Raw genomic sequence first — 24,366 nt, 5'->3', positions numbered from 1 at the left:
CGGGTGATAGTTGTTTTAAAGAAGTTCAGTAACCTGTGGTTCGTTGTCTGTCTTCTATCTGACCTATGGTTTCTGAGCAGTGAGCTGTTACATAAGCACTAAATTTTTTTTCTTTCGTCCAAACACATTTCACAGGAAGAAAAAGTATTATTGACATAGAGACGTTTTGCACGTATCACTGTTTTGTAATGGTAAAGTCTGAGGATTGCAGCTTAAAAGCCACCGCTCATTCTGATCTCCTGTAGCAGAACCTACACACCCGTTGGTATACGGCTTATTTCTTTTCCTGTTTGCAACTGTTTAAGTACCTCGATGCTGCTTACAATGTTATCATCAAATCTGCCATCAATGCCATTCATAATTTGACTGATTTATCCAAATTTTTTTTCCAGTTTCTTCAGACAAAATGAGGACGTCATCGCTTGTTCTTGCCAGTGCCATCCTGCTCCTCTCCGTGACTTTGGGAGGTATATATATCCATTATATCGCTGCATATAACTTATAAAACTGCATACAATGGCCTACAGAAATAAGATTGATAAGTTTTGAGTCTAGCCTACAAGTGTGATATTTTTAAACTCCTACTCACTACTCGTTGGCTTATGTACAATCTCTCAATGAATTTACCACAAATAACACACAGACATAAAAAATATAAATAGTGAACACTACTTATCATTCTCAAAGTACAGATAAAGATGACAATATAAAGAAATAAAGATTTATAAATACAGTGTGACTGTAAAATGGCCCTTACAGCCTAGTTTCTCTGGGCCTCAAATCAATATAATCCATCTTTAACACCTAAAGCATTGTACTACCTGCACAACATTGTAACCACTGCTTGCTTCCTTAGGTGTCAGGTTCAAAACGTATTAATCATTGCTTGTGAGATCGAACGAAACAGGTTTACAAATTTCAACAGGTGTTTTTATTTTGAGATCCATTTTGAAGCATTACTGCCTTTCAATAATGTTTTCTTGTTGCTTGTTCAGCTCATAGTTTTCTTTCGCTGGTCTTTCAGGGAGTGTGAGGTCTCTGATTTTTGGCAGAGAGACCAGTACCAGCTATGCAGAGATGGTTCCAGAGAAGAGCATGAACCTGAGGGCCTTCACCCTGTGTATGAGTGTGGCCACAGAGATCAGGGGGGAGAGGGAGATCATCCTGTTTGCATACCGCACACAACACTTCGATGAGCTGAACGTGTGGCGTGAACTGGACGGCAGGTAAGGACACATACAGAGAGGTGAGTGTGTTGGAAATCAAATGGTCATTATCCAACATGCTGCTGACTCAGCATACTGAGTATACTCTGTCCATTCATATACTGTATAATATTACCATTGTTACTACTTCTAATAATAATAATGTATTACTATTACCACTGTTGTGTGTGTGTGTGTGTGTGTGTGTGTGTGTGTGTGTGTGTGTGTGTGTGCGTGTGCGTGTGTGTGTGTGTGGTCACATTTAGACTCTCCTTCTACCTGAGTGGAGAAGCTGTTATGTTCGATGTCCCTCAGTTTGGAGCCCTTCACACCCACATGTGTGTCAGATGGGACTCCAAGACTGGTGCTGCTGCTGTCTTCATGGACGGGAGGAGAAGCATGATTAAGAGCTACAAGAAGGGTCACACTATGGGCCAAGGAGGAAAAGTTATCCTGGGACAAGATCCAGACAGATTTCTGGGAGATTTTGATGCCAAACAGAGTTTTATTGGAGAAATCACTGAAGTAAACATGTGGGACTCTGCCCTCCCAGACAGGGTGATCCAAGACATTTACGCTGGCAAACGAGTATCCAGAGGCAATGTTTTTGACTGGGAGTCTGTGCAGCTTCAACTCCATGGGGATGTGGAGGTGATTCATCACGAATAGAAAGAGAGCTGTTTTGTGAAATAGTCAACATTTTATGTGGGAATCTGCATAGAAACAAAGAAAAATCCTGCATTTAATGTTACTCCAGTGAATGTACACGCACTTGCAATAAAACATACACAACATCTTGAAAACGCTTGATCTCATTTAGTCTGTAGAACAATTCTTATTCCAACTTGCTTCTGCTTGTTCCAACACATGCTCTCATCAGATGGAATAATGTAAGATTTCCCACAGCCAGATTTTCCCAGAGTTTTAGGATTTCCTAACTATATCATGATATACTGAGTGAAAAAGCCAACCAAGCATGAGACATTGTAAATTAAGCAGTGAGTCATTAAAAATATTTTAAAGTTTAAATGAGCTATGTATGAAAAACTATGAAAAACAGCCAAAGCTTCTTATTGAAAACTCAAGTGAAACTGGTAGGTGTGTTGCACTTGCGCACTCTAGTGGAATTTTACAGAACGTTTTAGATGTGAAAATAAATATATGTTGCCTTTTGTAATTGTGTGACGTTCGTATAGTACATTTCTTTCTGTACAGCATACATTAATCTTTGTGTCGTGTTGGTGGTGACAGAAGAATTGCCATGTTACGATCACGGACAACATAAAAGGGCATTCAAGTTAACGTTTGCAAAAAAAGCATGAAGGGGCACAGCGCACCTGTGATTCGAGGCACGGACGGGGTTCGAACCCGCGATCTTCGGTTTACGAGACCGACGCCTTACCACTTGGCCACCGCGCCTGATGTCACTTTCATGATGTCATATGCTAAATTGTAGACAAATATATCACCTGGGGCGCGCAAAAAGTTTGCTAATTTGGAACATTTTCTTCCAGATTTCACTCTGGAATGTTCCACCTTCTCGTGCAGGGGGATTCCATTCAGGAATTACCACGGATCAAACCAACAATCAAACCGACTTATTACAACCAATAACACATTATAACAAAGTACTCTCTTGATTTCATTAAGCAATTATGTGATTCGGAACCACCAAAAACGCAGAACAACACACGATTCAATGACAGGTCAACTTTTAGTGCCGGGTCGCGTAGTTTCTTCCTCTCACCGGTTACGTAATGTCAACAAACCGTATGAACCGACTAAAGCTAAACATTTGTTGAAAAAAAAAGACTTGATGGGTTTATTTCCCCCTACACCTTTAAAGTTATATATTTGCCAAAAAAGCGCTTAATAACGACACGGAGCTTTGTGATGCAGGAACGTCCCGGACAAACCCGGAAGTGCAGTGCAGTGGATGATGATAGCAAATGGATTTGACTCAGTGTGGCTGTGAAGTATGATGCTTTTGAATCGTGGCTGCACATGTAACCGCATCTAGTGGATTCATTTCGGATGAGGGGAACTCCGAGAGGCTTTGGGCTCCTTCTGTCTTTCACAACATGCTCCTGTGGTAAGCGACAATAAATGCAGGAAGCTGTGCTAGCTAGATGAAGCTTAAGCTAAATAGTGAGCTTGCTAGCAGGGTTGCTGCATTTCAAGTTTGTTTTGTTAATTACAATTTCACTGAATCCATGGTGATAATCAAGCATTTATTCACGTATACTGTTACTTTAAACGGTCAGAGCTTCTTATGAGCCATTCTTCACTTCGGCATACAGAATGAATATAGAATGTTGATAATTTACATTAAAGGTCGAATACATACATTGGAGCTCATAATCCTTAATGTCCCTAATATTCAATGTGCTGTGAAATTGAAAGGTTTATCAGACGAACAGGGGGAAAATATGATCTAAAATATATTGAAAATAAGTCATATATTATAAATTTAGGTAGATCTGTGTATGAAATGTAACGAAATATATTAGATCACAGTGTCGATCACTAGTTTTGTCAAAAATCATGCTCAGCCATTATCAGATGTTTCAGCATCAATACATTTCTTGAAACTTTAATTTTCTAGAATCTTCTGAACTAAAATGGTTTTATTTCATTCAAACTGCTGCATTGTTGCCTAACTGACCAGAGCATGTTGGAACTCATAACGTGTCTCGTCTCTCCATGCCAGTCTTTGACAGAACCTCCAGCGTCACAGACAGACCCTGTCCCTGACCGTGTCCCTGTCTGCGCCACCATGCCGCTTATTTTAGACGCTGTGTGGGCAGTGTGGAGCATAGCGGCCGGGGTCTATGACTACTTTCATACCAGTGCCATGGAGGAGAGGATCCACACGCTGGAGAACGTCCTCACTATTCACCAGTGTTTCATTGCAGCTCTGTCCGCAGGCCTCATCCTGCTCTTGACTTACATACTGTGGAGAAAACACTGACCCAAAGGGGTGAGACATGGGACAACTGTGTTTTTTTAGCCCTGCAAATCATGGCCCGCATTCACTTAAAATGATGAAATGCTCATGATATGATTTTGCGCTTCAGCAGCCACACTTGGCAGCTGCAGACTATTGCTCTATGTTTTGTCATGTTTGAAGGCCTACACTGCGCTGGAATCCTGTCAAACTGGTGTTTTTTTCCTGTGGTTTCTCACTTTGGTTGTTATTAATGTTGTTGTGCTGCTACAGTTAAGGTTCTAATTCATACATAGACCTAAACACCTACACATGATTTTGACTGTTTAGGCACTGAGAAGTTAATTCAATTATTTTCTTGTTGAAGGGAAGGTGTTAATATATAATTGTTCAGATTGTTAATTTAGCTATCTCTAACTTATTTTTATTGTAAAAAAGGTTATGGGAGACTTTGCTTTTAAATGCTAGTTTGTTATTCGTCATCTACTGTCTTCTCCTTACTAAAACCAACATTAAGGATTTCTAGGGTTTGTTACAGCGTTTATATAAAGGGAACATAACGTGCTTGAATTATACATCCTAATTGAATTCTAACATTTGTTTGTCGTATTAATAAATGAATTTTGTTTCTTTGAGATCGTCACTTTATCTTAAATTAAATGTATTTACTTTGACACAGTAATTTGAACTTCATCTTTAGCGATGAAGTTGACCGCGCTCGGCAGGCGGCAAATGTGCCTCCTGCTTTCCGTTCAGTGAAACCGGCCAACGTCTCATCCAATGAGAACGTTCTCTCTCACAAACAAGCCATGTGGTTGGACAGGACTGCTTGAAGGCGGGTTCTTTCAACAGAAACGAGAGCGGAGACTGCCAAACTACATCCGTCAAGTTGTTGTACTTAGTCTAAATGAGACGAAATTAAGGCTGCATTTGCCTTCATAATAAAGGTATGTGTAGGCACTGTACACATTGTGTGAAACATTTTGAGAAAGCTGTTGACTCTATTGAACAGTTTTTGTAAATATATGATACATTTATATATATACAGTATATTGGTGTTTTGTGCAAAACGGAAAACTATGAGTATGTGTATTTAGGTAACTAATAATTTGAAATTTTCAGCCGGATACTTTCTCTGATAGTTGGGTATACTTAATATTGTCTACAATCGAAGTTAACTTACAAACGGGCGTTTTGCTATTAAAAATATGGAATATTTTGGGACATATATTGTATAAATACGACTAAAACGCACACTTTCCGTGTGTGACCAGTTGTCTATTGTCAGCTGTGCCCGAGCCTTTTGTCAGTGAAGTGAAAACGCTTAACCGGACCGGACAATGCTAACCGGTTAGCTTGGAGTTGATGCTAACTGGCTAAGGAAGTGTTAGCCAACTAGCTAGCAAGCCGCGGTCGCTTGCCGGAGGCTGTTCTCTTGTTCCGCGCATTTCAAGCTTGTTCGGCGACCTCTGTTGCCGTTAAACTCTTACATAAAGGAAAACCCCAGACTGTTACCGTTTATATGGCAAATATGAAACGCTAAAACATCCACAAAGCGCTTTTAAAATGAAGCGCCTACACTATTTCTTCTGAGCGGCATATTTTCAGTAAATCGCTGCTCTTTTGTTTTGACAAAGGAAGGGGACGTGAGTTTGTTCTCCTCTCCCCAGCTGCTTCTACACTTTCTTTGGCTCTTTTTTTAATTATTATTTCGTTTGTGGGAATGGCTCCCCATAAGCACGGCTCTTCTGGTGGAAGTCACCCGATGGGTTTAGGTTCTGGAGGTAAAGCCAACGGAGTGTACCAGCCGTCCTCTACTGCGATGGCTGTAGCCAAGAAGCCCAACATGCAGCTCATCCAAGCCGACCACGAGTTGTTCCTGCAGGCCTTCGAAAGTGAGTTCTGCTGTCATCGGGTCTCTCGTGTCCGCTCGTCAGTTTAAGAGTTTGATTTCAGCTCAGGGGCTTCACTGTAAACGTGTTTACGGTGATGTGAGACGGAGAAACTCGTGTTTTAGCGGCTAAATAGTTAATTTCATCCGTGCTGCCCTTGTTAATACTCTTCTCCTCTCTTCTAGTCACCAGTATCTATACATCAAACATACACGTGTAATGATACCGATACAATTCAGATGCACATCATCTATGAGTGTAGAACTTGTGTGTAGTTTACCGACGTGATGAACAGTTTGGACCCTGGCAGACTATGATCATGTATCTGTTGCTGCTGATCAGCCACTTGTTTGTGTTTCTCCTAAACACCGTTAGTGAGACTGCAGCCCGATGTTTACATGTTTAAATATCTACATGTTACAATGAAAAAGACCCGAGTCTGTCAATGGGAAGTTTCCGATCCTCACATTTGATCAATTGTAACCAGATTTATGTAGTCATTTTATTGTTTATTATTATTATAGTTTAAATGATTGTGTTCATTGAGGGTATAAATACCAAAAAGTTAAAGATCCCAGAATGATGAGATTTTTTTCTATAGTTTGTCTGATTTGACTCTTAAAAGTATTGCTCTGCATTCACTCGATGTATTCGTCAAAGTTGACCTTTGCCAATTCACTCGCTTGCTATATTCCTCCTTTAAAAGTGAACTGTGAATTATGTCAAAATATGTAAAAAAAAAAACTTCTGTTTACAGTTTGTTGTTGTTGTTCCCTTATTATTGCAGAAAAAGGTCATTATTAGCTCGAATGTAATGGGAATACCCAAGAGTCCATCCTCATCCAAAGCTTTAGGATATTTGTGAAGAGATGTCAGAGACTCATTTTCCAGTTATTGAACATAAAAGTAGCAAATCGCTGAAAATCTAAAAGTCAGAGATCTTCCTTAAGTGCAGATGGTGAATAGAAATATCAACCCTTTGTATATGAATCAGAGAACCCAGTGAGTTTGCATTCAGAGAGCTCTCACCTCCTGTTAACTCCTCTCATGATGCCACTTGTGCTTCATTCACAGAACCGACGCAGATCTACAGGTTCCTCCGCACCAGGAACTTGATAGCTGTGAGTTTCCTTCTCTCTAATACACACTTTATACACTTTGAATAAGAGGAAACTTGTAAACACTTGTGTTTTCTGTCTCTCTGTCACCTCTCAGCCTATATTCTTGAATCGGACCCTCACCTACATGTCCCACAGAAACTCCAGGAATAATGCCATAAGGTAACGTGTGTGTGTGTGTTATCTGTGTTATCTGCAGTGAAAGCTAACTGACACGCCGGCTGCTGTGCGTGTGCGTGGGGGCTGATCCACTTAAAACTGCGATAGGAGAGACATGTCAGTTAAGCCGAGCGACATCACTCATGGCCATCATCGTCTCAGCTTCACATTGGTGGCAGTCAGAGGCTTGTAGTCTTTAGAACCTACAGAGACTCGGCACATGTGATGGTATATTTCACAGCAGTAGATCCGGCTGGATGGCAGATGAATCTGTCTCTATCTATGTGATGTTTCTCTGCCGCAGGGCGCAGTTTCACTTCCTTTTATGAGTCGCATGAATCAGTCACTACGTTTACATGCACCAAATACTTTTCAGTATACGTCTGTCCCTGCCAAATACACACGTTATGGTGTTTACTGCACACGATGTTTGGAAAAGAAAAGATGTATAGCCGTAATCCAGTTCAAGTCTAATTGAAGCTTTAACATGCAGATCAAAGTTTACCTTGAAAACCATAGAATTCGGCTAAAACATAAACCAGTTGTTCAGTAAACATTAAACTGCTGCTGGTGGGAAACCCTGCAGCGTTCCACATAAAGGCACAAGGAGATTTAACGCTGACAAACTGCTGCCTCCCACAGCACAGCCTCCTGCCTAACATACAGTGTGTCTGTCAGAATGCTGCAACTCAATACGCTGACCCAGAAACCATGGGCTGCAGGTCAGAGGGATGTATGGATCCGGCCTGGAAGTCTCCCCTCTGTGTGGCCAATCTGTTGCCGCGGTAGTCGGTCAGCGTCGGCCCGCTTGTTTGCGAGTCTAACTCCTGCCGTTTGTCCGCATGTGCAGGAAAAGCTCCAAGGTCGACCATCTGCTGTTCAAAGTGGAGAAGATGAGGGGCGACCAAGAGACTCACAGGTAAACACTCACAGTCATGTTGGTGTGAGTGTGGTTTGGAAAGCTTTTCTACCTTTAATAATACCAAACCCAGCGTGTGTGTATGTGTGTGTGTGTGTGGATAGAGCGACATGAGTAAACCTGTCGCTCCTTCTGTCCCTCTACAGCCTGACCTCTAACCTGCAGCTCACCTTCACTGGCTTCTTTCATAAAGCCGGTAAGTTTGTCCTTCTGCTTAGGGTTAATCCTTTATTTTGCCGCTTCTCCTCTGATTTCCATGCGACTTCAAGAACGTCTGGTGTTGTTTTTAGGGAAACCGTCTCAGGACAGTGAGAACGAGCAGAACTCTGTATCCCTGGAGGTGCTGCTGGTCAAACTCTGCCACAAGAAGAGGAAGGTGAGTGTGTGTGACGCGGATGTTATGTCACTGGCTCCGAGTGTCCCGCCTTAAGGTTTCACTTCATTCTCTCCTCTGCTGTCCAGGATGTCAGCTGTCCCGTGAAGCAGGTCCCTACCGGCAAGAAGCAGGTTCCTCTGAACCCAGACACCAGCACCGGGGGCCTGGCCAAGCCGGGCTCCTTCCCCTCCCTGCTGGTTCCCAGCAGCGAGTTTGAACCCAGTAACTCCCACATGGTCAAGTCCTACTCGCTCCTCTTCAGAGTATCCAGACCGACCACCGGCTGCCCCTCCAGCCCCGGGTACCCCCGCACGCAGATCAACGGCCTGGCCAACGGGGAGAGTCACCACAACAGAGGTGAGCACAGGTCTACAGCTGCTGTACCCCAGGACAGAACCAGGACATCAATGAGTTCAGCAGTCACCACCACAGTGTGTCACCAGGAATGCACTCCTCTCTTCTTCTCCTCCTTTAATCCTGTGCCCTCAGACACGTTTCATTTTGTGTCAGATTTTACAGAGGAAGTGGTAAACAGGAAGAGGAGGAGCTCATCTCTCAGAGAGGAGGGAGAAACCACATTTGTGGCCCAGATGACTGTTTTTGATAAAAACAGGTGAGTGTGTACGTTCACACAGCAGACACACAGGAAGCCCTGTTGTTAATGTGAGGAAGGTTCTGAAGGTGCAACGCTGTGTTTGTGTGCAGGCGTCTGCAGCTGCTGGATGGGGAGTACGAGGTGTCCATGCAGGAGATGGAGGAGTGTGCGGTTAGTAAGAAGAGAGCCACCTGGGAGACCATCCTGGATGGAAAGGTGTGTGTGTGGAAAAAAGTTCTGATGGATCATGAAGTGGACATCAGCCACTCAGTGAAATGACCTTGGTCTCCTTTGTCTCCTCCTCTGCAGTGTCTCCCTCCATTTGAGAACTTCTCCCAGGGTCCCACCCTGCAGTTCACCCTGCGCTGGACCGGCGACACCTCTGACCGCTCCACTGCGCCCGTGGCTAAACCGCTGGCTACCCGCAACTCAGACACCAACCAGGACACCAGACCCAGCACCCTCAGAGCCACACACACACTAGGTGAGCCACACACACACACACACACACACACACACACACACACACACACACACACACACACACACACACACACACACGCACACACTAGGTGAGCCGATGTCACATATCCACCATAATGCAACAGTTCTAAATGATTTATTCTGGGTTTATGCATCAATACAAACGTCTTTGCGACCCAACACGGTGAATCCATTTGAGAGTGACAGTCTTTGTCTGTGTGTCCTTCATTACCACAGCTGTGAAAGAATCAATCAGCACCGACCTACAAACCCGACGAGAGCACATGCCACCTGAGCCTCGACAGAAACTACGGATCTTCTACCAGGTCAGAGTCAAGATCCTTCCTGTCCACGTCTCTCTCTTCCTGTCCACGTCTCTCTCTTCCTGTCCACGTCTCTCTCTGTCTGTCCACGTCTCACACTTTCTGTCCACGTCTCACACTTTCTGTCCACGTCTCTGCAGTTCCAGTACAACCACAACACTCGGCAGCAGACGGAGGCCCGGGACGACCTGCACTGTCCCTGGTGTACCCTGAACTGCAGGAAACTCTACAGTTTAGTGAAGCACCTCAAACTGTCCCACTCACGCTTCATCTTTAACTACGTGGTGAGAGAGAGTGACACACACAGACACACACACACACACACGCACACGCAGGCACACACACACACCTACCTGCTTATTGCTGATGGTTTGGATTGGTTGTGTTCCATCTTGGCAGCCCCACCCTAAAGGAGCGAAGATTGAGGTTTCCATAAACGACTGCTATGACGGTTCATACGCGGGGAATCCTCAGGACATCCACAGCCAGCCGGGCTTTGCCTTCAGCAGGAACGGCCCCGTGAAGCGGACCGCCGTCACCCACGTCCTCGTCTGCAGGTGAAACCACACACTGTTTCCCCACCGACTCGTTTGTCCAATCCGCAGCCTCGTTTCTCAGCGTCAAACTCTCCGACGTAACGCCTTCATCTACTTCCTCTCCGGTCTCTCTCTGCAGACCCAAGCGGACGAAGCCGAGTCTGTCCGAGTTCCTGGAGTCGGAGGATGGCGACCGGGAGCAGCAGAGGACGTACATCAGCGGGCACAACCGCCTTTACTTCCAGAGCGACTGCTGCCTGCCGCTCCGGCCTCAGGAGATGGAAGTGGACAGCGAGGACGAGAGAGACCCCGACTGGCTCAGAGAGAAGACCGCCAAGGTTGGTCACAGCGTCGGGGATCATTGACCGTTTTGGAAAACTCCCGAGTTGCTCGTTCAACTTGATTTGTTTGGTTTGACAAGCGGGTTGGGTCTTAAAGTCTGAGCTTTGTGTTTCCACTGCAGCAAATCGAGGAGTTCACTGATGTCAACGAGGGAGAGAAAGAGATCATGAAGCTGTGGAACCTTCACGTCATGAAGCACGGGTGTGTACATGGCACAGCGCTGACTTTGTCTACATCTCATTCAATCCATTACCAATAATCCATCTCTCCTCCCTCCAGTTTCATAGCAGACAACCAGATGAACCAGGCCTGTCTGGTGTTTGCCGAGATCCACGGCGACCACATTGTCAAGCAAAACCTCTGCCGCAACTTCCTGCTGCACCTGATCAGCATGCACGACTTCAACCTGGTCAGCACGCTCACCATCGACCAGGCCATGGCCCGACTCCGCCTCCTCCGGACTCAGGTTGCCCGGAGAGACCGACACATGGAGGAGGAGGAGGAGGAGGAGGAGGAGGAGGAGGAAGGCTGGGAAACAGCCATGGAGTCCCAGCCGGAGCTCGATACGGAGCCCGAGCCCAATCCAGAGCCCGAGCCCGAGCCAAATCCAGAGCCCTTGCTTGATCCAGAGCCCGAGCCCGATCAGGAGCCTGAGCCTGATCCCAAGCCTGATCCAAAGCCTGAACCCGACCCCTCCGATTACAAATCCAGTAGTGACGAGAAGAGCAACGGCTGCCAGGAGAATGGGAATCAACCGGGGGAGGAGCAGGAACTCTTGGCGTCTGCGGCGTCAAACTGAGCGACATTTGGATCCACGGGAAGTCACAGCGAGCCTAAAATCCCGACAGACACACACATCATAGCGGGGATTCTGTTTCCAAGGATGGCAGAGGCGTCGCTTCAGTGGAAAACTCACACCAACTTTTGAAAATCCGACTTTTCTTTCCAGTTTTGACACGTTTCTGTCTTGGAGGCGAGGGCACGAAACATTCAGAAAACTTGAAGCCGCACATCACATGGTTGACCTTTTTGCTTTACAGTGTTTCCGGGTCTTACTAAGCGCCGAGCTTAGTCTGACTCTGTCCTCGCCATTTCCTCCGGCTTCTCTGGACTTGAGAACTCGAGGAGACGGTTGCTGGCGCGTTTCCTGTCTTCTTCTCCAGTGAGGCCCCTCCCCCCTCTTACATCTCGTCCACCAAAGCTTTTTCTGATATGTTTTTTTTTTTCAGTACAGTTTCTTCTCCTGGTGCTAGAACTTTTTTCCTTCCTCAGAAAAATCTCAGCCGGCGCTGGAGTGCGTCTCTGATGTCAGTGGTCTGCTAACCACCTCAGCGTTTCACAACTGCCAAGCACGGGTGTGGGCCGAGAGGTGATTCAGTCGGTGCTTTTTGATCAATCAGCTCCGTGAGCCCCAGGGTGACCGATAGAAATGTAAAGCGTCTGTCATTTCAGGAGCCGCCTCCTCCTGAGGGACCAAGTCACTGCCCACCGCTCCTCCTGATGCTCTCCACCTCTGGACAAACGTTCAGGACACCAGTCTGTGCATTCTGTGCTGTCCTGAGCTTGCTTTCAGGAAATACCCAAATTTCACTGATACATACTGACATTTTCTAGGATTCACTCAAAATCTTATCACACACACACACACACACAGACACACACACACACACACACACAAACACATCGGAAAGGTCCTGCTAGAAGAAAACAGTCTACCTTGGTTGTTAGTGAAGAGAACAAGCTGCTGCTGCTGCTGCTCCTCCTGCTCCAGTGCTGCAGGAATCAGATTTTTCACCTGGACTTTAGTGGTACTGTTGTTTTTGTATCCTCCATGTTTTTTCAGTGAACTATAAACAGAAGTCAGAGTCCCATCGGTGTCAGAGAATCCCTCGCTTCTAAGCGCGAGAAGTTTCGATGACGCCAGCCCCGGGTGGATTAATTTGGGCCGAGGTGCAATCAGGTGGTCAGAGACGCCAGGGGCCGAGTCCTTCACTGAACCGTGATTGGCTGAGGCTTTGAGAGGGGGCGGAGCCTGAAATGTGACATTAAGTGTTCCTAAACAGGTGGCTGTTTATCTGGTGGTTGTGATTCTTGTTTTGTCTGTGGTTTCTTTTCCTGTTGTTGCTGCACGCGGCCCAGTGCACCACTGAATATGTACATAAGATGAAGTGAGACGTATAATGAAATGCTTTGGGATTAAATATATAATATGTTGGGCTCATTTTGAAACCTAAATGCCAACAAGGTTTTTTTAGTCTTAGTTTATCGACCAAAGGGAGCGACTTTCAGATTCGTCTCGCTTTTTATGGATTTATTGTGGCGTTCAGCCGCACTGAGGCCCAACGCCACTTTGTTACTCCCAACTCGCCGTCGACCCGGCTCAGCATTTAGCAGTTTGAAGTCCAGATGCTGAATTTTCTTTTTCACGTTTTAAGTCATTGAATGTTGTCGACGTCGTCTTCAGACTTTAGAGATTAAAGCTCAAACACATCGGCATATGTAAGAGTTCAAGAATTCCATCGGACAACTTGGAATTCTCCTGCAACGTCTGATATTGTGCTCCTGCTCTCTATAAGCTTTACCTTAATCCATTTAGTTTGCCCACAAGTCTGCATGGATCTGGGTTACGTACAGTGTTTGTTTGGTTCCAGTGTCATTGGCCTGAAATCTGAGGACCAAGCCGAGCACTTTGGGTTTAAGACGTCGGACAAGTTTTGACAAAATAACAGCATTTTGCTTTTCACTGGGTTGCTTTTGTTCAATTCACACAAGACCAGCAGAATTTTGCACAAGATGGGAGGAGCCATGACAAGAATACAAGACTTTTCTTCAAAACCAATGTAAAACCAGCTTGAAGTTGTGAACTTTTAAGTTGAGGAGTTGATGAATGATTTTCTATTAAAAGAGACAATTTTGTACCGTTGTTAACCTCGTGGTCTGTTTTACTAAAATCCCCACAGGTCCAAATAATCCAAACAAAAGTCCTTTCTCTCACTTTTATTGAATGACGCCTCCCCCGTCCCTCAGACAGGAGGACAGGCACAGACAGAATGAGATGGCGTACATTGGATCCATCAAACATCCAGTCACAGTAGATGAATAGGAGGGGATTGATGACTGTTGCTGCTGGAGAAACTGTACCATCAGCTGGATCCATCCAGCAAAAGGCCACAGACAAGGCAACTTTCATCCAAAAAAGGCGACACAAACCCACCCGAGACCATCACGCAAAAAACAAACCAAAAGAAAAACCTTTTACAGCCATCAGAAAACAGCTCAGAAACATCTGGTGGTCCAAAACAAGTTTCCAAAATATTAAATTAGCGATTCTAAATGTGTCCCATGAGAGTCCACAATCCCTGAACTCCCCGAGGTCGAGGCGCTTTAAGGATTCCTGCTATTCCCCTGCCTCAGGTTTTAGTAGTTTAATTCTGCAACTGTATAACTTTAAAGAATCTTGTGGCTGTAGGTGGCGCTGTGCAAAGCTCAGACTTGACATAAGCAAACGGGCCAACGGTTCTGCTAGACATCAAGCGTACAAAGGAGCACAGACTAAAGATCTCGCTGAGTTTTTGGATGGATCACCAGCAGAGGCAGGGTTTGTTAATAGAACACAAAATAATGAGAGAGAAATACACATAAATAACTAAAGTCATATTTGTATTATAAGATCGTTTTAGTTTTTACTCTGAGGAAGCGTTCAAGTCTTTAAAGGCTGGATTCCAAGTCGATGAAGTCGGCGGTGTTGGTGGAGTTGCAAGCCTTTTATGGATTGTTTAAAAAGTTACAATAACCGATAACCAACGATTCCATCTGCAGCTAAACACAGATTTGCCTCCCACTAAAACTAGGTAACATTCTGGTAAATACTGTTAGGATTGTCGTTGCAAAATGCTAAAACAAAAATAAACAAGTAGAAATAACTGAACTGACATCTCACACAAAAACAGCATTCCATTCTTTAAACTGCAGCACCCATCCATGAATGGAAGTGTGAGACAAACTGGAAGGGAAACCTACAGCCGCAAACATTTCTCTCACAGCACAAAGATCCGACTCTGTGGTCCAACAAACTGGTTTGTTGTGTTTACCGGATGGACTGTCCCTTGAAACTTCTGATCAAAGCATTTGGGACTTAAAGATAAATACAAAGGAAGCGGCGGCGTTCACAGTGGCTGTGTGCTTTTGTGACCAGCGGGTTTTGTGTACAAACCCCTTTGATGAGGCAGCAGCGCTTCTCCCTGCCACGCCCCACATATAATACAGAGAAAACAAAACACTTGTCACACAAACATCATCTACAGGCTACTATGTGTGTGTGTGTGTGTGTGTGTGTGTGTGTGTGTGTGTGTGTGTGTGTGTGTGTGTGTGTGTGGTAAACTAGTATACTGTTCAAACGTTACGATAACTAACTTAAGACAATGTCGCACGTTAACGGGGAAACCATATGAACACAAACTAGATGTAAACAGTGAACGCAATGAAAAGGCTAAACGTTGGGTATCAACTCCCTAATCCACCTTCTCTCCTCCTGGAGGATTTGAGGAGATCCGGATCGTTCTGCCGGTTTCTGCTGCTCTTTCACATCCACAGCTAAGCGGCAAAACCGGGAAGCAAAACCTACAGGGGCTCCAAAAAGTCTGAAATCATCAGGACCGGGCTAAATCCAGCAACTCAGCGATCAAATATAAACCACAATGCTTCACTTCACATCATTGACAGCTCCTTTTTAACACTTGAAGCACATTTATGACACAGATCTGATTGGCTCAATCGATTGCCGCTGAATGTTTCCCAGCCTTGGCTCTTGCTTTGACAGACGATCTTCCATCGGCCAAGAAACCTCAAAGGTCAAATATTCTGATCCCAGACGGACGGATGTGAAATGTCTCGGCTTTAATTCCCAGGGTTTCTTCATAAAACAAGGACGCAAAGCTGAAACACATCTGGAAGCATCTGTGGTGATGAGGACGTGTTGCTAAAGATTGAATCCCTTTGATTCCTGGGTTTGTGGCCACCCTGTAGGTGTTTAAGAGAAATGGGAGATTTCTTCAACCCGACTCTGCCGGGTTGAAGACCTTCTAACTCCGGCAGGTGAAGGGATGGACTCTTGCTTTGACTGTTTAAAAGTGCTGGATGGCGCTGCGACGGCCCAGGAGCCTTTAAAACACCAGCACCTTCCAGCCCGAGTGGACGAAGGAGCAGCCGAAGTAGAGGCAGTCCACCGCCTTGTCCACCAGCCAATCAAACACTACCTCGCGGTTCCCTGAGCCGATGGTCACTCTCAGCTTGAAGTTGCCGCCGTCGTTCGCGTTATTGTTCCAGATGGGGAACATGCTGACCACTTCCATGTCAAAGGTCACGGCGGAGCCCAGTTGGATGGCCGGCAGCTGATTGGTCATCTCTTTACCGTTGACGAACACAGCGCCTGGAAGCGAGGAGAAACATCTCAAATGTGCGGCCATTTTGTGTCAATAGCGCCAGAACTTGAGGTTTGAGGTGTCTGCGGTTCACACTATGTGGGTTTTGACAGATCGGGCCAATCAGAATAAAGCAGGCTTTTAGAGGTGGGGCCTTAAAGAGACAGCACCCGGAATTGGCGAGCCAGAGTGATTAGGAGTTCTGTTATGATTTGATGATGATTGATCTACAATCACTTTTTGAACAGTTACGTAAAAAGCTATTTTTTTCTTGGCTATTCAACTTGATTTAGCTGCTGATACATAATCTGTGGTCGACACGGGTGCGTTTGTTTTGCAGCTAAATGTGTGTAAACATGTAAAGAACTTAAAAGCATGTGGAGAAGACGTGCAGTCAGACACGTGTCCAGTCTGTGCCGGCGTACCATTGGTGGAAATGCAGACGGCCTGGTCTCTTTGGAGAGACTCCGCCCCCCTCACGCTCGACACACAAACACCCAGACTGTCCCGCCGATCCATCTGTCCTGCTGCTGAGATCCTACACACACACACACACACATTTCATTCCTACTACTCCCCAGATGATTCAGATAACGATTAACATGAAAACATAGTAAGTGTGTGTGTGTGTGCGTGCATACCTGAAGGTGAGCGTTTGGCCACAGAAGTATGTGGGTGCGTTGGAGTACAGGGTGGGGCAGCGCGCAGGGATGGAGTCATTACGCATCGCAATGTTCTTCCTGCTGCTCAGGATGTAACCCTCAGTACCTGGGCACCACTCTGCACACACACACACACACACACACACACACACACACACACACACACACAGTTATACATGGAGGTAGCTGTGGTGAGAGAGGTCGACGTGTTGCTCCAGCAGCAGAGGAAGTTCTGAGTGAGTCTCCACCCACCGTGCGGTGCCAGTGTGGTGTATCCGGTCTGGGGGATGCTCCAGGGGCTCCACTCGGTGCGGCCCTCCCCGCGGGCGCACACCTTGAACAGGTGGTTCGTGTGGGGGTCCAGGTGGAGGACCAGGAACTCGCTGTCCCGACCGATGTAAGCGTCCTCATACTGGGTGCCACCGCTGCCACCAATGTCACACCGCCGGTACTGCAGCCGATACTCCACCGCTGCAAAGTCCTCATCCACCTGACGTACACACACACACACACACACACACACACACACACACACGTATGACATTACACTGCTTGAATGTCAGTACTATGAGAATTCTTCTCTACTCCACTCTACTGGCTCTCATGCCAGTGGAGAGACATTCTCTGGGTATTGACACTAACTAGCCCCCTTTACTCAGTGGACAGTCTCTCACCTTGCACCAGCGGGCGAGGACGCCTCCGGGCCTCTCCTGCAACTCGTCAATTTGGACGGGCGGGTGTGAGGAGACGGAGCCGTGGCGAGACACTCGGTCCCTCAGCAGCCCCAGCAGAGAGTCGTCCAGCTGGGCCGACACACAGGGCACGTCCACCAACACCGGGACCTCTGGCAGGCTGCAAACACACGGATACGGTTAGAAAACACACCAGAGTGACAAAATACTGATGTTGAACTCATGTATGACGTCTGTCTGTCTGTCTGTCTGTCTGTCTGTCCTCACCTGTCCAGTTGGATGTGCAGGGCCTTCTTAGTGAAGCTGCCCAGTTTGTCTTCTTTCTCCCCGAGACCACAACGCAGAGCTGCTTCTCCTGGAGAGGGAGAGGCTGCGGTTAAAACTGTGTCTTTGATGAGACACTTTGACCCTTAGAAGTGTGTGAAGCTGCTCTATTCTGGGCTCCAGTTCAGAGTTCAGAACCACAGAAAGTCCCGCTAGACGTCTCTACAGTTGTTCCGCAGTCCAGTTTGTTTTTATTTTTCCTCCTCCTACCTCCTATGTGTCTCTTGTACAGAGGAGGCGGTGGTTAGAGTGCGTGACAGTGCCATCACATTTAATGGAACCACGGACTGACGCAAACAACTTAATGATGCCCAAAGGCAGAGAGAGAGAGAGAGAGAGAGAGAGAGAGAGAGAGAGAGAGAGAGAGAGAGAGAGAGAGAGAGAGAGAGAGAGAGAGAAAGCGTGAGAGAGAGATAAAGAGAGAGTTCACTTCATAATGCCATCACTGTGTTGCTACTTCCTGATCATAAACTGCGATGCATTCATGGCGTCTGTAGAGCAACGTTGTTGTTTGAAGGACCCACCCTCTCTGAGCAGCTCATCTGCCTGGCCCACTCCGTGCTCGATGAGCGCCTGGCAGTCGTCCAGCGGCTTGACGCTGTCGGTCTCGATGGTGTCCACCTCGGCCAGCAGGGTGGTGAGCCGGTCGTTCAGCAGGCGAGTTGTGGCCGCCTGCAGCTCCACAAAGTGCCTCCGGAGGGCCTCGCGGGCCTGACCTGAGCTGCCCCGGACCTGCAGCCCGGAGGAGAAGGGTAAAATGGAGGTGAGGTCAGGAAGTGACGCTGTGACGGGCAGCAGGGTCAACAAGCAAGAGCCATGTGCTGGACAACCATCTCTGTATCTAGGCAACTATTGGTGGTCCCAATAGTTCAAGTACAGCTTGAATCAGGGCCCGGCTGGCACATAACACAATGTTTGCAACTTCGGGCGACTGTAAAGATCCGTAGAGATTTAAACATTCCATCATAACGAAGGAGGGGATGGAACACAGAGCTGCTGTTTAATGTCAGCAACGACCAGAGGAGCCTCGCAAACTGCCTGCTAGTCAGGAAGTTTGGTGGTTTGTCAGTAGAGGTGCATGCACATGTTTCAGTTCCTCTTACCAAACACACACTTTCACAATGTGTGTGTGTGAGTGGGCAGAGAGAACCATAGGGGAGATATCAGGAAACGGAAAGTTGATCGACAGCCGCAGCCCTGATAACACAGGGACGGTGTAACTCTGTGGATTGTGGCAGAATCCTGTGTGTTTTCCATTCCCATAGTTCTACTGTGTGTGTGTGTGTGTGTGAGTGTGTGTACGTGTGTGTTGGTGCTGGCTGAGCAGACGCAGGAAGTTCCTTCTGGAGACAACGCATCGTTTCCTGACAGCAATCAGTATGGAACAGATAATAAAGCATCAATATTTGTGGTCAGTAGAACAAAAGTCAAAATAAAAATACGAGAGAGAGAGAGAGCGAGAGCGAGAGAGAGAGAGAGAGAGAGAGACAGAGAGAGAGAGGGGGGGGGGGCAGTAAAGGACCAATGAGAAGTGAATCTAAGGGTTGGTCATGAGTTTGTCTGACTGGAGGGATTCAGCTCATAAACACAAACTCACAGCTACATTAGACTGGAAACTCAACCAAGAGTAGAATCATAACGCTCTTAGGAATCTTAAGTGCTCTGTGAGGTTTTATATTGAAGTGTTGCCATCGTGCAGTGTCGGGCTCCTTCTCTCTCCGTCTGTCCCCGAGGTTTGCTGTCTGATTAAAGCCACAGGAAATAGCAGCATTGTTTACTGTAAGCAGCTAGAGGGGACAAATCCTGACAGCAGGAGGAAGGAAGAGATAGGAGAGAGAGAGAGAGGGGGGGGGAGAGAGAGAGGGAGAGAGAGAGAGAGAGAGGGAGAGAGAGAGAGAGAGATAGAGAGAGAGAGAGAGAGAGAGAATCCTGGCCATGGACTCTGGTCAGTCAGAGTCGAACACACTTCTGAGGTCGTACACAATTACAGCTCTATGCTTGGTAGATCTGTACACAATAATAGAAGCAACTGTCCAGCTGATCTATGCTGCTCAGATCTATGTCCTGTAGCTCTGTGCACCTGTTTGCGGGCCTGGTTGAGGCCATTCAGGCGCTGCTGCAGCTCACTGCGGTAGTTCTGCGCCGCCTCGATGCTTTCCTTGGCCTCCTGCAGCAGAGCGTCCACCTCCACAGACATCCTCCTGAGAAACACACACACACACACACACACACACACACACACACACACACACACACACAGAAATACCCATTAGTTATGTGCGTCTTTAAAAGTAACAGACTGGTCTCAGAGCGAGGACAGTACCAGAGGCCCCCTGTCCTCTCCTGCTCCTTCAGATCACCAGAGACAAACAGCTCATGCAGATCTCCGTCTCATACACTCTAGAGGATGTGGGGCAATGTGTAAACCACTTCCCACCAGCCACTGCTGCGTACGATATTGAAAGCAGGCGACTACGAGAAAACACGCGGGCGAGCGCGAGAGAAAGAGCGACGTGACTGAACTTTAAATGAGACCAAAACTCATCACAAGAGGAAAACAATGGATGACAAAAGAAAAGGTGGACTCCCTTCATTCAGTGGTGTTGCAGTAAAGGTCACCTTGGCTGTCTTGTGTTTTGTTACGCCCCCTTGACAGGATACACACACTCTCACACACTCTCACACGCGTAGGCCAAACAAATAACAAATATTATGTTAAGACGACTGAATTTAGACGCCTAAACCCAGAATGCACTTGGTCAGCAGAAACCTAAGCAGAGTCTAATAAACCGGCCTGAGTTTCCACTTCCTGCGACCACAGGCTCAGATAAGTGAAGCAGCGCTGCGGCTCTGACGCTTGATTATTTTGGCTGAGCGTTAAGGTTAATGCGGCTCTCTGATAGCACGGGACAAAGTAACATTAGTGTTCATGCTGAGGTCAGCGATGACATCATTTCTGGCAACGAGATCATGAAGAGGACTAGACGCTCGGGTGACTCAGATAAGGAGTCATATATTCAAGAATAGATGAGCAGAGGCCCCTGATATCACGGGCTACTGGAATACTGACGCCCGACTGAAGGTTACCGCCATCATCGCTCCACACCGAACATCACAAATAGCCTCAATTCCACAAAACTCTGTGTTTAATCGCTAATTCTGCTTTGACGGCTGGATTCCAGGATCCACAGAGGACAGCATCTGATGACGGATGAGGAGAAGAAGTCCTATGTAGTCGCACTCATGCAGACGGGGGGACAGAGGAAACAAACTAACGGAGACAAAACCTTGGCAGTTACCATGACATCACTCCTGCTAGTTTAAACATCGCTGCTGTTTCTTAGACGACTTCCTTTCCGTGTTCATCTTCCTCTTTTGTTGTGCACAAATCTCAACATGCAAACCCAGCATGCACGGCAGCCGCCGTCTTTACAGCATGTAAATATGCCCGCTCTGAGGCCAACGGTTCATTGCGGCGAGGCGTGACCCTGACCTGATTCTGTCCCGGACAAACAAGACGCTGCACTGACGGGGGATCGACTGACGAAGCTGCAAAGCGACATGCAGCCTCTGTCGAAGCAAAAACCACATCTGCTGAGGTCTTTAGCTCCGGCTGAAGCTGATGGGTTCAGCAGCTTCATCAGGCCAGAGCCAAACTGGCTGGACTCGTTTTCATATGTGAGACAGGAGAGCAGCAATGAGTGGGGGGGACAAAACCTGCAGAGACTCTGACTGATGGACCTCTGCCAAAAGCTCATTCCAAGCAAATTAATGAAGCAATGATTCTGACAGAAGTGAAAGCTTTGACTGCTAGGTTCATGAAAACACGACGTGTTGAGATCATATATTCAGTCTGTGTGTGATGTATGTTTAAAGGAGCATCGTAACACCTTGAGGAAGAGCAGGGAGGCCATTGATTTTTCCTCAGCAAGACGATGAAGACGAAGAGAATTGTGATTTCTAACTGTATACACTTTTTCTCTCTACTCTCTTTGATCACTGAATGAGTTTGCCACTTTACAGTTTGCTTTACAGTAAATGTCCATAAGCAGGCCGGGGCAGAGGATACTGGCTGGTCGGGCTCTAACGTTACAAAGATGCAGTGAAGCTTGACTTGATTGCTAACCACACGTTTGTTCTTGGACGAGTGTAAGATGATTCTCATTCAACATTGCAATCAGATCCCAAACAAGCAACAAGCCCACTGATGAAAGCGGGGCTGAGCTACAGGCCTCCCTACACACTGCCACCAATGACAATACACACATTACTGCCATCACACACACAGGATCACACAGGATCACACAGACGTGTATTCACATGCACTGCCTCTCTCCCGTCTCCTTCTGTTGCCAAAAAGGCCTCAAACGCTACAACCATTACATATCCGGGCCATCGCAGCATTCTTTTGTTTTTAAACCTCTAAACAGGGTGTTGTCTCTCTCTCTTGCTCTCTCCCCCTCTCTCTCTTAATCCCAAAGACTACATGTAATCCCTCTTTTCTCTCCCAAATCTCCAAAGCGTTCCACACGTTCAGACATATGGGTGCAGTGACAAAACAAATCCCCCGTCTTTATTTCATTCCTGCATTTGACGAGCAGTAAACATGCACACAGGGATGTAGCCAGACTGTGTGTCCTGCTGTCCCACTGAAGTCTGTCAGGCTGTCCAAACACTCTGAAATAAGGCGCCACAAGTCCAACCAGAGGGGAGAAGTGTGTGATAAAGTTTCGTCGTCAACATGGAGCCATAATGGGAGGACTGTGGTGTCTTGATGAACATGTGATCGTCTATTTCCTCACATTTCTATTCCTTGAACTTGAACTGACCCATGATATACAATCATTTGAAATACAGCTGAAACTCCATATTTATAGATATACACAATTGGAACATAGACATAAGTGAAACAAGTAATGTTATTACACAATGCAGCATTGAGGCCATGGTTGATTATTTATGAAGATGGACATAATAAAGCCCACGATGCAAGAATGTCTGCGGCTTCTTCACATTCATAAAACTTCAATGAAATTTGGCTGAAACGGTTTTGAAGGATTTATTTTGCACATTTCATCTCTGGCCTGCAGGAATGTGTCTTCTCCCAGCCATGACGTCACTGCGAAGGATTTGACTGACGGCAAAGTTATGAGAGGAACTCCGGCGAAAACAGACATAACTGCTTTTTATTATTAGAGCAACAAGACAAGAAGCCGCAGACATGTTCACACTTGCACACACACACACACACACACACACACACACACACACACACAACTTCCGTATTTAACTCTTATATTCATCAAAAACCTTCCGCCCCATCAGCGAAGAAGAAGAATAGAACCCAAGTATTTCTAACGTGCAGGCTACAGACTCATAACTCATTATTGTTGGAATGTCACGAGTAGTCGTCCCAACAACTGCCCTTTACGAATTCGGCACTGTGTTAGGTTTGCACAAATTTTAGCATATAACCTACATCAAATAACGTTTTAAGAGTTCATACGCAATTGATACTCTATACTGATAAATTCGGCGTAATAAACAATCAACAACCAACGACTTTTATCTACTAAATATCGATTTTAAGTGCGGATTCGCCCCGTTTTCTTCAGTTGTCAACGGTAGATTTTGGTCCGGCAAATGCATGATAGCCGTGGATAGCGATACTGTCAATAAGCGCTGATCGATACTGGAGCAGCTTGTTACGCAGCGGATACCAATGACTCAGAGAAAGCCGCGTATGTTTGCAAGCTACGAGCCGAAAAGCAGGACAACATTGAGTTAGCGGAGTTTTAATGCAGTTTCTTCGTTCCGTTCTGTCTTATTTGTAACACGGCCAAAGACAATGGAAGAGTCGCCGCTCCACTTTCATTAGCTACGAAAGCAAACAGCGACTGAAAGAAACGGCTACATTCAGGGTTTTGTAGGTTAGTTGGTCCATAGTTAGTTTTCACTCGTACCTTTTTAGTGCTTATTGTTGGCCATTTCGTTCTGGAAGTTGTGAATCAACTCTCCGCCGCCGCCGCCTCTTGGTATGATGAAGTTTCGCTCAAGTCCAAAAATGACATTTCCGAGGTTTTAAGTGCGACAGCCAATCACAAGTAAGGGAGATTTGATTGACAGGAAAAACAACAAATTGAGTGAAAGTATGTGTTCTGCCCCGCCCCAATTGCCGCCCATATGGATTATAGTGGGACTGATGACACAGTCCATACAAAACACATTAACGTCATAATTCAAATATAAAAGACGGATATGTTTATCTGATTGGTGTACAAACAAATAAAAGAGATGACAAAATGAGCGACCAATGTACACTTTTTCTTTTACGCTCGTGTATATTCTTATGCTGGCATTTTTTGTACATTGC

General features: G+C 46.2%; 3 protein-coding genes and 1 non-coding gene across 6 annotated transcripts; 2 read left to right on the top strand and 2 right to left on the bottom strand.

The window, feature by feature from the left end:
- The first annotated feature begins 161 nt into the window (after window positions 1-161).
- LOC142992290 (C-reactive protein-like) lies at window positions 162-1,997 on the top strand. 2 transcript variants are annotated; one of them, XM_076142655.1, is made up of 4 exons: window positions 162-265; window positions 402-467; window positions 1,025-1,226; window positions 1,472-1,997. In XM_076142655.1, the coding sequence occupies exons 2-4, from the start codon at window positions 407-409 to the stop codon at window positions 1,872-1,874; spliced, it is 666 nt and encodes a 221-aa protein (XP_075998770.1). In that variant the 5' UTR covers window positions 162-265; window positions 402-406; the 3' UTR covers window positions 1,875-1,997. The 2 variants fall into 2 exon arrangements, with proteins under 2 accessions (XP_075998770.1, XP_075998771.1); XM_076142656.1 differs by having other exon boundaries at window positions 222-261.
- Window positions 1,998-2,552: 555 nt separating this feature from the next.
- Window positions 2,553-2,624, bottom strand: trnat-cgu (transfer RNA threonine (anticodon CGU)). Its single transcript has one exon. It is a non-coding gene; the product is annotated as a tRNA-Thr (tRNA).
- Window positions 2,625-2,953: 329 nt separating this feature from the next.
- Window positions 2,954-13,811, top strand: LOC142992364 (polycomb protein suz12-B-like). Of its 2 annotated transcripts, XM_076142755.1 has the most exons (18): window positions 2,954-3,297; window positions 3,916-5,099; window positions 5,891-6,047; window positions 7,119-7,165; window positions 7,260-7,324; window positions 8,172-8,240; window positions 8,387-8,436; window positions 8,531-8,616; window positions 8,703-8,973; window positions 9,127-9,229; window positions 9,322-9,427; window positions 9,521-9,695; window positions 9,932-10,020; window positions 10,158-10,301; window positions 10,417-10,574; window positions 10,693-10,891; window positions 11,017-11,096; window positions 11,175-13,811. In XM_076142755.1, exons 3-18 carry the CDS (start codon window positions 5,918-5,920, stop codon window positions 11,692-11,694), a joined length of 2,292 nt encoding a protein of 763 aa, XP_075998870.1. In that variant the 5' UTR covers window positions 2,954-3,297; window positions 3,916-5,099; window positions 5,891-5,917; the 3' UTR covers window positions 11,695-13,811. The 2 variants fall into 2 exon arrangements, with proteins under 2 accessions (XP_075998870.1, XP_075998869.1); XM_076142754.1 differs by lacking the exons at window positions 2,954-3,297; window positions 3,916-5,099 and having other exon boundaries at window positions 5,285-6,047.
- Window positions 13,812-13,877: 66 nt separating this feature from the next.
- crlf3 (cytokine receptor-like factor 3) lies at window positions 13,878-24,065 on the bottom strand. Its single transcript, XM_076142756.1, has 9 exons — window positions 23,957-24,065; window positions 20,074-20,194; window positions 18,518-18,725; window positions 17,937-18,024; window positions 17,652-17,829; window positions 17,230-17,467; window positions 16,957-17,095; window positions 16,741-16,853; window positions 13,878-16,323 (listed from the first exon to the last, which is right to left on the bottom strand). Exons 2-9 carry the CDS (start codon window positions 20,188-20,190, stop codon window positions 16,058-16,060), a joined length of 1,347 nt encoding a protein of 448 aa, XP_075998871.1. The 5' UTR covers window positions 20,191-20,194; window positions 23,957-24,065; the 3' UTR covers window positions 13,878-16,057.
- Between the last annotated feature and the right edge of the window lie 301 nt (window positions 24,066-24,366).

This window comes from Genypterus blacodes, unplaced genomic scaffold (genome assembly GCF_046128005.1).
Source record: "Genypterus blacodes isolate CSIRO-AG114 ecotype Tasmania unplaced genomic scaffold, CSIRO-AGI_Gbla_v1 ptg000022l_1, whole genome shotgun sequence".
NCBI classification, from domain to species: Eukaryota; Metazoa; Chordata; class Actinopteri; order Ophidiiformes; family Ophidiidae; genus Genypterus; species Genypterus blacodes.
The sequence above is the reverse complement of the archived record's forward strand: the minus strand, read 5'-3'. Positions and strand labels throughout refer to the sequence as shown.

What these genes read in the sequence shown, in the direction of transcription:
- crlf3 (XM_076142756.1), bottom strand. Translation starts at nt 20,190, where the DNA reads ATGTCTGTGGAGGTGGACGCTCTGCTGCAGGAGGCCAAGGAAAGCATC. An exon ending in CACCACACTGGCACCGCACG is followed by an intron (nt 17,096 to 17,229) that starts GTGGGTGGAGAC and finishes GTGTGTGTGCAG; the next exon opens with AGTGGTGCCCAGGTACTGAG. An exon ending in CGTCTGCATTTCCACCAATG is followed by an intron (nt 16,324 to 16,740) that starts GTACGCCGGCAC and finishes CCTCGCTTCCAG; the next exon opens with GCGCTGTGTTCGTCAACGGT.
- LOC142992290 (XM_076142655.1), top strand. Translation starts at nt 407, where the DNA reads ATGAGGACGTCATCGCTTGTTCTTGCCAGTGCCATCCTGCTCCTCTCC. An exon ending in CCTCTCCGTGACTTTGGGAG is followed by an intron (nt 468 to 1,024) that starts GTATATATATCC and finishes CTGGTCTTTCAG; the next exon opens with GGAGTGTGAGGTCTCTGATT. An exon ending in TGGCGTGAACTGGACGGCAG is followed by an intron (nt 1,227 to 1,471) that starts GTAAGGACACAT and finishes GGTCACATTTAG; the next exon opens with ACTCTCCTTCTACCTGAGTG.
- LOC142992364 (XM_076142754.1), top strand. Translation starts at nt 5,876, where the DNA reads ATGGCTCCCCATAAGCACGGCTCTTCTGGTGGAAGTCACCCGATGGGT. An exon ending in AACTACGGATCTTCTACCAG is followed by an intron (nt 10,021 to 10,157) that starts GTCAGAGTCAAG and finishes ACGTCTCTGCAG; the next exon opens with TTCCAGTACAACCACAACAC. An exon ending in GCTTCATCTTTAACTACGTG is followed by an intron (nt 10,302 to 10,416) that starts GTGAGAGAGAGT and finishes CCATCTTGGCAG; the next exon opens with CCCCACCCTAAAGGAGCGAA.